The sequence below is a fragment of the Marmota monax genome, unplaced genomic scaffold (genome assembly GCF_021218885.2).
Source record: "Marmota monax isolate L192 unplaced genomic scaffold, Marmota_monax_Labrador192_F-V1.1 WCK01_AAM20220418_F8-fsc00003, whole genome shotgun sequence".
NCBI classification, from domain to species: domain Eukaryota; kingdom Metazoa; phylum Chordata; class Mammalia; order Rodentia; family Sciuridae; genus Marmota; species Marmota monax.
The window spans coordinates 19493970-19508675 of NW_026694084.1; the positions used below are offsets into that span (position 1 = coordinate 19493970).

Genomic DNA, 14706 nt, shown 5'->3' on the forward strand with positions numbered 1-14706 from the left:
CAGAGATTCAAACCAAGGGAATGAGTAACCTGCTGAATGAAATAATTACAGAAAACTTTCCAGAAATAAAAAAAGGAAACGGATATACAAATTGTAGATGCATACAGGACACCGAGGACACAAAATCCCAGTAGACCAACGCCAAGACACATTGCTATGAAGATATCCAATATACAGAACAAAGAGAAAATATTAAAAGCTACAAGAGAAAGGAGGCAGATTACATTCAGGGGTAAACCAATAAGGATAACAAGGATTTTTCATCACAAACGCTGAAAGCGAGAAGATCCTGGAACAATGTATTTCAAACACTGAAAGACAATGGATGCCAACAAAGAATTCTGTATCCAGCAAAATTAAGCTTCAGGTACGACAACGAAATAAAAATCTTTCATGATAAACAAAAGCTAAAGGAATTTGCAGCCAGAAAACCAGCATTGCAAAGCATCTTGAACAAAACACTACACGAGGAAGAAATGAAAAACAATAACCAAAACCATCAGTGGGAAGTGCCTCTGTAAAGACAGAGGGTGGGGGGAAAGCTAATCATGGAAAAACAAACTAAATTAAAAAAAAAGAAGATAAATAATCAAACATGGCTGGAAGTACAAACCATGTATCAATAGTAACTCTAAACATTAATGGCTTAAACTCTCCAATAAAGTGACATAGGCTGGTAACATGGATTAAAAAAACAAATCCAACAATATGCTGCCTCCAGGAGACACATCTGATTGGAAAAGACATACACAGGCTGAAGGTGAAAGGTTGGGAAAAAAATATACCGCGCACACGGTCCTTGTATGACACTTTCAAATCCATTATTTAGTCATTTGAAAGTAATCTCTCATTTTAGAGGAAAGAATTAATCTCATATTTTAGAAGTATTATTCACTGAAATATTATACTTTGATATTTTAGTGCTAAAGATATATTGAAAGACTCTTGGCTAGACCATTAAAAAATGAGAAGTGCTAGTTCAGGGATTTTCTAAGTTCATCTATTTTGCTACCAGCATCAGGTTAATAGTTTCAATTCTTAAGAAGCCTTATATTTTAGACAGGGGAGGAGGATAGTCTGGGGACACAGGGAGTTATTGATGGAATAATAAAAGCTTTTAGCTTTGTTTTATTTTTCTATGTATTTTATATTTGTACACTAGTCTTCCCCTGGAGGGAATCGCTAGTGTGTAGCAATGACAGATTAAATAAGGCACTACAAATGTTTCACCAAAGGGAAGAAGCTACATAAAATGAAAAATGCATCAAATATTAAATCTATAACACAACAGTACAAAGCTCCTGGTGCTTTTTCATCAGTTACTCATGGTTATCTACTAGCGGATATAAGTTAAATTTCACAATACATATAAAAATCAATTTAAATTTATGTGTTTTGAAAAAAAATCCTGTATATATTTGTTTTAGTAGGATATTCATTATAAACTTGTATTGGTAGGTTATACATACACAAAGTAGGTTGAAAAACAAACATGTGTGATTCTCATTAAAGTGAATTTGAGGGCTGGGGCAGTAGCTCAGTGGTAGAGCATTTGCCTAGCACATGTGAGGCCCTGGTTTTGATCCTTAGCATCACGAAAAAAATAAATAAGTAGAATAAAGGTATTGTGGAAAATAAATTTGGGTATTCATTATTAATGAAAGGGGGGAAAAAGCTTGTCTTATCAAATTCATTTTATTTATTTTTTTAAAAAATTATTTTTCACAGTACATATATATTTATCCATCTGCATTTGTTTTTATATAAATACACCTTAATTCTAGGCTTTAATAAGAATGTAAAAGATTTGTTAAAAATTATTAAACATGTAATCACGGTAGTGAAAATCAGACACTATATATTTTTATATAATAAATCATTCAGTGGGTTCTAATTTCTGTCCTTTTTGTATATGTTAACTTTTATTTATGTAATTGTTGTAAGCATAGCCCATATTAGTGGGTTTTTGTCATTTTACATCTATGTACGGGCTTGTTTATGTTCAAAAACACTTTCTCACAACAGCAATTTAGGTAGGAGCCCCAGGAAGTTATAGTATAGGAAGAATCATTTGCCATGAAATTGAGTGCCTTCCACATTTTTCCAGGGAGAAAAAGTTTGGAACATCAAAGAATTATGTCTGAGAACAGTGTCTAGGATAAGAATGGGAAAATGTAGATAAACTACAGGTTCCTGATTTTACACATGTCCTTTAGGAATCCTCTACTTTTAAGTTTTGGATGTTAAGTCAAAACACAGATCAGATAATATACTCTCCTTGCCCAAAACTGTGAATTTATTTAATTCACTAATTCACTCTATAAATGTTTACTTAAGAGTATAGTCTTTACTAGACACCATTTTGTGTTGGGGATGTAGACAGACTTTCCTCCCTTCATTGGAAGAATGTACTAAATTTAAAAGGAACATATAAAATAATTCTGTATGATGTACAGTCTTTAAAAATTCATGTATATTATTAAGTGTTATGAAGAAAAATAAACCAGGGTAAGCTGACAGTGATAGAGGTGACCAGTGATAAAAGAGATGAGGATATGGCATTTGAAAAAATGTGGATGAAGTTAGAGAGCAACCATTTATGTTTAATGCCTCTCAATGACTTCCAATTCCATTTCTTACATGATTCCAGAGGGCCTTTTTGGTCAGGGCTTTAGTTAGCCATATAGCATTAACATAATCTATTATTTTTACTCAGTTTACCACAAGACTCCTGTCATCTTTTTCAGTTTTTGGAGGACATCAGGACTATCAAGGGCCTTCGCAAGTACATTTTCTTTTGTCCCAGAAGCTCTTCTCTGCATTGTTAGTCTTTTGTCATCCTCCAATATTGGCTTAAATACCACATACTCAGAAAGTTCTTCACCGACAATTCTAGATAGATCCCCTTTTTATTCCACAAAGGGTGTTTTCTTCAGATTGTTATTGTTCATTTCTGTGTTCCCTTGTATTGTGCAACGTGGGTAATTGTACTGCTAGTTCAGGAGGGGCTGAGAGTTCTATACATGCTAACTAAAGAGATGAGCCAAAATTGTACACTTTGATGATATGTATGTATCCTGCATGACTCTGGCTATATAGGATAATCAAGTCATCCCAGTGACTCTTCTTCATATTGATTAGAGATTCTAGGAGCCCAAATACTACAAAGGGCAAGTGCTGGTAACAGAGTATTACACAACTCTCTCTTCACTACCTAACTATAACTGTTGTTGAGTTGCTTGCTGCTGGGGCAGGAAATGATTTCCCAGGAGATTGAGTGTGGTCTCTCTAATTCTAAGGGTATCATTAAATTTTTCCATTCTGCACCAAACTATCTTGGTGACAGGCATTAAAAGTTCACAAGTCACTTTTCAAGATCTCTTGGCAGAAGCCTATTCTGACTTATTATAAGCATCTGCTAATGGCTTCTGATGATTAATATCAGCAGGGAGTCTCCACAAGGAATTCCAAGTTCTGAACTGAGTGAGAGCTTTGCACAGTGGGAAACTAAGCTCAAACACTTGTGGAGGTGTTGTGGCTAACCACACTACAGGAATGTAGTGGTGATGGTTGTAGTGGTGGTAGTAGTAGTATTTTTTTATTAAGTATTATTATTATAGCTAACATTTTGACCAGGTAATGTTATAAGTCCATTGTATGTATGACTACATAGAATTCTTTCAAAAACCCTATGAAAATGTATTCTTATTTTATTTCTGAAAAAAAATAGAATCCCAGAGAAGTTTTTGGTAGTGATTCATTATACGAATATGCAATGTGCATAATTTATAAAGTCCACAAATGTGTGGATACAGCATTAAGTTTACTTGCCATTTCTTCTTCAGCCATGTGAGGACGCAGTGTTCCTCTCCTGAGAATTCTCCCCTGAGAACAATGGAGCCATACTGAAAGTGAAGGATAGCCCTGACTAGACAACTGAAACTACAAATGCTTTGATCTTGGACTTTCCAGCCTCCAGATAGTGAGAAAATAAATTTTGGTTCCTTCTAAATTATCTTGTCCAGGTATTTTGACACTGCAGCAGAAAATTGATTAAGACATCATAAAAATAAATGTTAAGAAGCTAGAATTTATTAAAAAAAAGACATTCTGCAAACTACCCTATACAAAAAATTATTTTTAAATATTACACCTAAACTCATTCATAAATCACGAAGAATTATTTTTAAATAGTTACAAATAAACTCATTCATAAGTCACAAATAAACACAGCTTTTGTATTTTCAAACTCAGGACACTCTCTTGCACACAGTAAGTTATAAATAAATATTTCCTTTGTTTGGTAATATTTGATTTACATTAGTTAAATCTTAGGATTTTTGCTGTTAAATTTCTAAAAGAATTTGCTGACCAACTCTAATGATTAGCGGAAAATTTCGAGGAGCTACTCTGGACCTTATCACTCTCCATAAGTCTTCCCCTAAACTCTAATTAGATATACAGTCCTTAGGTACTAGGGATAGACAGAGGAATAGTGGAGTGATATGGAATCTTTACAATAATTATGTGAAATTTAGTTCTGTCTACTAAGAAAATAATCCCTTCGAGAAAGAAAAGGGACAGACTGGGACAAAGGTCAAGATTTCAAACTTAACCTGTGACATTTTATATGCCTTAGATACAAATCATAGAGCCATCCTTCATAACATCCAACAATCACAATTTTAATTTTCTGTAGTATAGTCACTGTTACACCATGAAAATTTGGATAAGTCTCTGAAGTTTTCCAAATTTGTTTCTGTACTTATAAAGTGGACACAATAATAGCAACTACTATATACAATTAAGGAGAAGATTAAGTGCAATGATTTATAAAAGACCTTGACATAGTTTCTAACACATACATTCAATTCAGATACAATTTAATGCTATTAATTATTACTATTTTAATGGTAACAATATTGTGGTTATTATTTTTGTAATATCTGTTTTATTACTAGGTGGCACTTAAATGGAAATACTCCTTGTTCACTTATCAATTGTTGATTAAATCTGTGAAACAGTGATTGTTTATTTTCTCAAGTAGCTACTTATATCTTTTTTCATAGTAGTAGAATTACTAGCTATTACCAAGTTCTTGATTATAAAGATTTTGTCATTATCTTTTGTAGTTAAGTTATGGTAAAAAAAAAAGTTATATAAGTAGTAGTGTTTTGTAGAAGATTCAAGAAAATTTAAAAAGATGGCTTGCATTTGCCCTTTGCTCTCTATCATTACTTTCTCCAACATAGATACCATGCTGGAACCTGCCAGAAAGGGCCACACTCTAGTGTTAAGAGTAGTGAATTGGGGCTGGGGTTGTAGCTCAGTGGTAAAGCACTTGTCTAACATGGTTGAGGCACTGGGTTCAATCCTCAGCTCCACTTTAAAAAATAAATAAATAAATAAATAAAAAATAAATAAAAACGAAAGGTTAAATTCTAAAAAAAGGGGGCGGGGTGGGGAAGTAGTAATTGTCCCTGAGGAGCTACTTCTGGGGTATAGCCACCATCAGTCTTGGACCACATACATTTCTTGTTAAGAACCTGTTGTAATGGGTTTATTATCATTGACAGGCAATCCCAATCCCAATATGTAAGTCTGTATAGCCTGGTAGTTTAAATTAAAGATATTAAAGATTTCCCTCTCCAGTCTCTCTTTTTCCTGTCATTCAAAGAAGTATATTTTGCTATAAAAAGTATAATAATTGTCATTGTTTATGGGAATGCCTTATCATTTGTGCCAAATTATCATGCAACAAATATCTCATAATTCACATCATTTGAAAACAATTACAATGTTGAGTGATTACAACTGTTAGTGACATTCCATGGTTAGAAGGGGGAAAACAGTAGAAAATGCAAATAAAAATACTTTGCTGTTTACATACTTTGCCTACTTTTTGGGTTTTGTGGAAAAGAATCAGGAAAATGCCTAAACAAAACATGGAAATAAAATCACAAACATGTTTTTCCTAAGAATAAAAAATTATGTCAATAAATACTAATTTAAAAACTCCAATATGGAAGCTACCTTATTAGATGTTAAAGATGCAAAGACTCAAAACTTGCTTTTTTTTCCAAGAGTCAAAGGAAGGGAAATAGATGAATAAACAGATAATTAAAATGTAATATGACCATAGTTGAATTAATATGCAGAATGGGCTTTCTTAAGTCAATCTAGTAGGAAGAACAGGACAAGCTTCCATGAAAACATTGAAAGATAAGTTGAATCCTAAAGAATGCCAGTAATAAAGAACATCATGAATTTATAACGGTGCAAACAAGTGAGGAAGTATATTCCCCAGCATGTTCCCAAGATAGTGGGCTCTGGAAGTGCATTGAAGTGAAGTAGAGGTGAAGTTATGTGAATATATTTAAATCTTTTACCAAGAATGAGACATTACTTCATTTCAAAGAGTAAGACATCACATTAGATTTTTGGATAGTCAATAGGCTTTGAGAGAGGCAGAAAAATGTGATCAAGATTCACTACTTAGGAAGTTGGTTGATACTCCAAAGGAGAATTATTGAAACCCAGATGAGAGGAGTTAAACAACCTCAAAGATTATTAGTTATAATATTGATTAATATTATTAATTATGGTATAATGATTTCATTGGACTTTGCATTTAGATGTATGAAGAAAAATGTAGAATAAAAAGTATCTGGAATTGCTAATACTGAGGAACACTGGTTTTTAAGGAGATGGAAGGAAGATGAGTACTAGCAAAAGACTTCAGAGTGAGGAAAATTCAGGAAGACAGATTTAAAAAGCCAGGAAAGAAAAAGCTTCAAGAAGTAGAAAGTAGTTAATAAAATTAATCACTTTATACTAATACCTTATTTTTATTTTTATTTATTTATTACTGTTTAAACTAAACATATAATATGTATTATCATGGTTTAGATAGAAGCACAACCCAAAAGCTCACATGAGAGTCAAGGCAAGCATTTTCAGAGATGAAGTTATTAGATTCTGAGATACAACCTAATAGATGGATTAATCCACAGATTTGGATTTACTGAGTGGAAACTATAGGCAGGTACAGTGTGGCTAGAGGAGATAAGTCACTGGGAGCATACTTTTATGGTTTATATTTTGTCTCCAGTGAGTAAAACTCTCTCTGCTTCTTGACTGCCATGTCCTGAGCTGCTTTCCTCAGCCTCATGCTTCCACCACAGTGTTCTGTTTCACCTTGGGCCCAGAGCAATAGAGTTGGTCATCTATGGAAAGAGACACCTGAAACTATGAACCCTGAATACACTTTTCCTCCTTAATTGTTCGGGGCAGGTCTTTTGGTCATAGTGACAAAAAAGCTGACTAAAATATGTATCACTGAAACTTAACACAGATTTTCCTACTAGCCCCAAATAAAAGGGGGAAAAATACCTGCCATTCTATACCTAGAGGTAGTCCCTTTAACATCTGTAGCATTCCCTTTCTTTTTTCTTTATGGATATTTGTTTACTTTTTGATATCAATTCATTGTGCCTGTGCAGAGTAATTCATTTTAACTAAATATACTTCAAATAAAAACACCATTTGAATGAGAAAATGGGTTCTAATATCAGTGGCTGGGCATAGTCCAGGATATGCTATGATTCAATCAGGAGGACAAGAAATTAAAAGTGAGCTCCTTTAATAGTTCCCCAACTGTCAAGCCCAGTGTGTTTAATAAAGAGTGACCTCAGTTACTTTTATAGAGTGTCGAGTCTTCTAGTTGTTTTTCCTAATTTCTATTCTGGTTTTTTTTCTATCAACATCTTCATGACATTTCTAAGCTTTTTCTGCAGCATGCCCTGGTAAGACTACAAATCTTTGATTTCAATTTATCCATGAATTTTTCTGCTTCAGATTGAATGCTTTTATAGTCCCTACTTCACTGTAAAGGATATGGTCAATGGTCCATTCAGATACCCTTAAATGCCTCTTGTTCTTCCTGTTATTAGTCCACTATATTCCACATACATTTACCTCTATACAACCATAGCTAGAAGTCTTCTTGAGACTTGCTCTTGGGCTTCAGGAGACACTTAGACCACACATGAGCCCAAAACCTCTTTGCCTATGATCATGAGAAGCAGAAATATGAGAGGGCAGCTATCTTCCTTTGAGTTAGGATGGGTTCTTGGGTAAAATTTATACAGCATGGGATCAGGTTGAGACTTGGATTTTACCTAAAATTGCACTTTGCTCAATTTCTTTCCTATCTTGCCTCCCCTACTCCATAAACAGTTTCTCCTTCCTTAGTACATCACTTGAATGCAGTTCCTTACTTTGGGTGTGCTTTGGGGGAATCCTGAAAACTAAGACAGCTGTAGTCTACAGAAAAGTGAACTCTCCATGCTTGGCTAAAGTCACACACCTGGTACTGAAGCTGGTCATGGTTCCCAAATCTCCAGATATATAGGGCAAAGAATTGTGCTTATAATTGGGTAGGTTAAATGAAGTGGCAAAAGCCTAGTGCCAGTGATGGAACAGTAGACCAAAAATTGCTCCAATTTCAGTATTATCAGTGGATATCAGGATACTATCTGAAGAGTTTATGGGAAAGAGCAATGAATGGGTATTTCATGGTTCTAAAGAAAAACTCATGGGCTTAAATGTTGTTGTGAATATATGAATTTAATACTTCACAATGTAGTTATTTTACTTCATTATAAAATTGGCCTTTACTACATACTTTTAAAATTAGAAAAAGAATGAGATGAGATAATGTGTTCAGATATAAATTCCTCTGCTAAAACAAAAGGTTGATCTTCTTTACCTAAATCGAAGCTTGGGATAGGTGTCCTTTTCAAGGACATCTATCCTATAAGGAGATAAAGAAACCCACCTCTCTTATCATTTCAACAGAAACCAACACAATTTGTTAGTGTAGTTTCTCAAATCTATTTGAAAATCCCAGCAACCAAGTCTATAGTAGCTGTAGAGACAAGAATATTGAAGTATAAATATTATCAACATAATTATTGTTAACATTTTTTATAAAGCATTACTAAAGCTGCCAAAATATTTGTTAGTATTGCTCACTAATTTTACACTATACTTGAACAAGGTGCCCAAAAATATCTTTATATATTCCATACATATTGTTTATCTTATTTATTAACGAATTTATTTATACAAACATTTTAACTAGGGACCCCCTATGAGCAACACATTAATCTTTTTTTATATTTCTTTTAGTTGTCAATGGACCTCTATTTTATTTATTGATACGTGCTGCTGAGAATCGAACCCAGTGCCTCACACATGCTAGGCAAGAGTTATTCCACGGAGCCACAACATCAGCCCAACAACAACAACACACTAATCTTATCCTTACTCATACTAATCATTTATCTAAATATATGTATGTGTATATGTGTGTGTGTGTGTATATATGATGATGCCTTTTACCTAAAACCATCTTTGGAGAGACTGGCATAAATAATAGTTGTGTGCCACACTTTAAATGAATAAGATAACATTCTATGTATCAAGTATTATATATTTGTTAATTTACATGTTCCTTCAACACTTTTGTGACATGGAGGTCAGGGACAATTATTTTTTCTTTACACTTGAGAAAAAATGAGATTCAGAGATGTGAGGTGATCTGCACCGGTATTCATGATTTTGACTCTGGTGGCTAAGTCATAAATGATATTCCACAGTGGGTTTTGAATATATAATCTATAAAATCATGCCAGGCCCTTGACTTTCTTCACTAAATCACATAAGTCACACTATATTATACATCCTGAATTATAAGATGCAAATGTGAGCCAAATTTAGAAACAAAATAAATAGTAATAACCTTGAAATAAATTTTTAAAAGGTGCATCTGGCTACTGCTATCCAACATTATTTTTTAAAGGCCATAGTCAATCCTTATTCTTTTAAGAAACTTTTCTTTTTTTATTAATTTCTTCTGATTCTTAAGGCTTATGTTAATCCAGTGAGGGTTATAATTTGAACTGAAATAGACTTCAGGTGCACATCTTCAACTTCTTTCTCTCTGAATTATACTTCTCTAAGATAAGGTAGTCTTTCATTACTAACCTCTCAAGGCATTGAATTTTCTTTGTTTTGAGATTTGTTGACATCTTAGAGATATCAACATTATGCTTGTCACAATCATTCAATATGGAAAAAATGCAATATGTACATTTTAAAGTAATGATAGGAACTGATCAACAATTCATAAAAATTATTTTGCAGCTAAGTTCTTTATATTATATGAAAGAATTATTTAATTAAATTTTTGAATTTACCAATAATTTAGGTTTTTACTTTGAGACTCACTTTTCAAAGCAAAAAACCTAAGAAAGTAAAGATAGACAAAACTACCATGTGTTTTAGAGAGCTAGATTTTTCTCAAACAGATATAAATAAAGATAGAGGACATAGGATACCATCAATTTAGAAGATATGGTGAATTATGCCAGAGAATTTCTGAGAGAGAGCACACTGGGGTGCTAAACATTGCAACAGGTTTTTTTCATACAAGACCAGTAGATAAGGAAAAAAGTGATGACTATCATCTTTTTGATTCGGGGTTCTTGGGTGACAAGTAACAAAACAATTGTGGCAGACTTAGGTGGAAAAAAAAGAATGCTTTTGTTGATGTTTGCCTACTTTTTTATTTATCTGTAGTTAACTTGTGGTTGCAATTAAATGAATGATTGTAGTTCTCACAAGGATCAAGGATGTTGATTGATATTTCATTTATGGTAGTGAGTGAAAAACAATTGTAAAAAATAGTACTTATATCAGAACATCATTTGTTTGCCAATGATATGAATGATTACATTACTGGATCATTTAATAATTCCTGAATATTCTAAGAATACTTCCTCATTTTTTTGCAGTTTAGAATGTGGTTACTACAGAAACAATTACTTTGAAACTAAATCTTCATTACTAACATTTTACTTCATCACTAACATTTTACTTCATCACTTTCTATGTCTGTATGATAAACAAAAGTTCTGATTTCCAGTGTTTTCCAATTCTATTGTTTAATTCTCTTAGCATGTTCAATTGCAATCTGTCAGGGAGACAAAATACAAAGTGGAAAAAGATGCACAAAGCACATCATTATATGGTGGCTCTATTATATGGATAAAAGAAATATAACATCAAGAGCATGGTTAATAGAACAATGTAGTAAAATATTGGAGTGATGATTTTTGAGTAATTATTCTTGTTTTAAATATAATTAATTAAATTTTTTGTTTAGATAATTTAAATTCTACTTTGGAATGTGCTTAATAATCAATTTGCTATATTCCTAATAACAATCAGCTCTCTGGAAGTAGTAAAAGTTAGTTTCAAAATACCATTGTATGGTATTTTCTTGGCTAATAAAGTTGGAGGGGATATTGCAAGGTACTTTGATCGAAGTTATCTCCAAGATCATGCAGAATGAAGGGAGGTACTTCCTTAGCTTTTATAAACACTGAGAAACAAATGATCGTTGTATAAGCAAAAACACAACATGGGTCAAAGATTACTAAAGGCCCATTTCCAGGAATAAGTGGTTGACAAAGCAAGAACGTTATGTGGAGAAAGAAGGCTGTTAATAGAAGAAAAATTAGGCCCTGAACTTCATCATGTGGGATTAGGCCCCAACTTCCTTAATAAGACTCATATAGCACAAGAATTAAAACCAAGAATCAATAAATGGGATGGAATCAAACTAAGAAGTTTCTTCTCAGCAAAAGAAACAATCTGTGAGGTGAACAGAGAGCCTACATCCCGGGAGCAAATTTTTATCCTTCACATACATCAGACAGAGCACTAATCTCTAGGATATATAAAGAAATCAAAAAGCTAAACACCACAAAAACAAATAACCCAATCAATAAATGGACCTGAACAGACACTTTTCAGAAGAGGATATACAATCAATCAACAAATATATGAAAAAATGCTCATCATCTCTAGCAATTAGAGAAATACAAATCAAAACTACACTAAGATACCCTCTCACTCCAGTCAGAATGGCAGCTATTATAAAGCAAATGACAATAACTGTTGGTGAGGATGTGGGGAAAAAGGTACACTCATACATTGCTAGGAGGACTGCAAACTGGTGCAGCCAATATGGAAAGCTGTATAGAGATTCCTTGTAAATCTGGGAATGGAACCACCATTTGACCCAGCTATTCCTCTCCTCGGACTATAACCAAAGGACTTAAAAACAGCATACTACAGGGACACAGCCCCATCAACGTTTATAGCAGCACAATTCACAATAGCTAAACTGTGGAACCAACCTAGATGCCCTTCAGTGGATGAATGGATAAAAAAATGTGGCATATATACACAATGAAATTTTACTCAGCAATAAAAGAGAATAAAATCATGGCATTTGCAGGTAAATGGATGGTGTTGAAGAAGATAATGCTAAGTAAAGTTAGCCAATTCCAAAAAAACATATTCCGAATGTTTTCTCTGATAAGGAGGCTGATTCATAGTGGGGTGGTGGGGGGAGCATAGGAGGAATTAGATGAATTCTAGATAGCAGTGGGAGGGAAAGAGATGGGGCAGGGGATTAGCAAGGATGTTGGAATGTGATAAACATCATTATCCAAAGTACATATATGAAGACACAAATTGGATGTCAACATACTTTATATACAAACATAGATATGACAAATTGACGTATATATATATATATATATATATATATATATATATATATATATGTAATAATAATTGTAATGCAAAAAATTGGTGTCATGAATTGGTGTGAACATACTTTATATACAATGATATGAAAAATTGTGCTCTATATGTGTAATAAGAATTGTAATGCATTCTGCTTTCATGTATTTAAAAAAATAAAATCAATTAAAAAAAGAGCCAAAAAAAATGATGAGAGTTCCGGAGACGCTGGAGGCGAGATGGGACCTCCAGGCCCAGGTCACCCTGCTGATTAATTCAAGCTCGGCCTATTCTGCGCACCTGAGGATGGCATCAGCCTCCGCACACCAGGCAGTGTGAATGGCTCTTCCTCAGAGACCCGTGGACACACCCACAGTGCCTCCTCACCTTTGGAAAGGGCATGCCCCATGCCTCTGCCCAGGAAGGCTCCGCTCAGTACTCCTGTCACCCCGGTCCTTGAAGACTTCCCTCAGAATGATGATGAAAAGGAGCGGCTGCAGCGGAGGCGCTCCCGGGTCCTGGACCTGCAGTTCAGTACCGACTCGCCTCACCTGTTGGCCTCCCCCACCAGCAGGAGTGTTGATGCTTCCACTACAGTACCGAAATTCACAAACACACAGATCACAGAACATTACTCCACTTGTATCAAACTATCCACTGAGAACAAAATCACTACCAAGAATGCTTTTGGCTTGCACTTGATTGATTTTATGTCAGAAATCCTTAAACAGAAGGACACGGAACCAACCAACTTTAAAGTGGCTGCTGGCACCCTGGATGCCAGCACCAAGATCTATGCTGTGCGGGTGGATGCTGTCCATGCTGATGTGTACAGAGTCCTTGGGGGACTGGGCAAAGATGCACCTTCTCCGGAAGAAGTGGAGGGCCATGGTGCAGATGGAAGTGCTACTGAAATAGGAACAACTAAAAAAGCTTCAAAGCCAAAGAAGAAGCATTCGTACAAGACCATTGAGCAGAACAGAGACAACCTCAATATCTCCGAAGCAGATCAAAAGTGTGAGGTCAATCCCATGTTTCAGAAGACCGCAGCCTCATTCGAGGAGTGCAGCACTGCAGGGGTGTTCCTCTCCTCCCTCCACTGCTGCGACTACAGGAGCGAGCTGCTCTTTCTTTCTGACATCCAGAGCCTCTCCACCGCAGAGCCTCTTGAGTTGCCAGATTTAGGCTGGGTAGAAATGACAGACCTCAAAGCGCCTCTGCAGCAGTGTGTGGAAAATGGCCAGCTCTGCCCTTCCCTGGCTGGGTTACAGTTCACAAAGTGGGACAGCAAGACACATAATGAGTCTGTGTCAGCCCTGGTAGACAAGTTTAAGAAGAATGACCAGGTATTTGATGTCAATGCTGAGATGGAGGAGAGTGGCTGCGGGGACTTCCTTGATGGGCCCCTGGAGGACAACTTTGATGCCAATGATGAGCCCGAGCACACCTCAGCTGGGGACCACGAGGAGCTCCGGAGCTGGAAGGAGCCCTGCCAAGTCCAGAGCTGCCAGGAAGAAATGATTTCCCTTGGGGACGGAGACATCCAGACCATGTGCCCTCTTCTCTCCATGAAACCTGGAGAATATTCCTATTTTAGTCCCCGGACCATGAAGATGTGGGCTGGCCCAGATCACTGGCGCTTCAGACCTCGACACAAACAAGATGCTGTTTCCCAATCAGAGAACAAGAAGAGGAATTCAAAGAAAGATTTTGAAATGGACTTTGATGATGATATTGATTTTGATGTATACTTTCGAAAAACAAAGGCTGCGACTGTTCTGACCAAGTCCACTTTGGAGAACCAGAACTGGAGAGCCACCACTCTTCCTAGAGATTTCCACTACAAGATCCACACGCTGGTCCAGCTGCACCTCAAACCAGGCTTAAGGTTACTAAAGATGGCCCCAGGCCAGAAGGCAGAGACTGAGCATTATGACAACCTAAACAGACCAATATCAATTGAGGAAATAGAAGAAACCATCAAAAGACTACCAACTAAGAAAAGCCCAGGACCGGATGGGTATACAGCAGAGTTTTACAAAACCT

General features: G+C 35.4%; 2 protein-coding genes across 8 annotated transcripts in view; one reads left to right on the forward strand and one right to left on the reverse strand.

The window, feature by feature from the left end:
* Csmd3 (CUB and Sushi multiple domains 3) overlaps positions 1–14706 on the reverse strand; it is a 1151628-nt gene that overhangs the window by 581995 nt on the left and 554927 nt on the right. The gene's annotated exons all lie outside the window — the stretch shown is intronic.
* On the forward strand, positions 9536–14600 carry LOC124107021 (condensin complex subunit 2-like; the record flags this gene model as incomplete). The annotated part of the gene is made up of 2 exons (XM_058585604.1): positions 9536–9541; positions 12942–14600. Coding segments are annotated over exons 1-2 (1665 nt in total), but the record flags the coding sequence as incomplete, so codon positions are not given.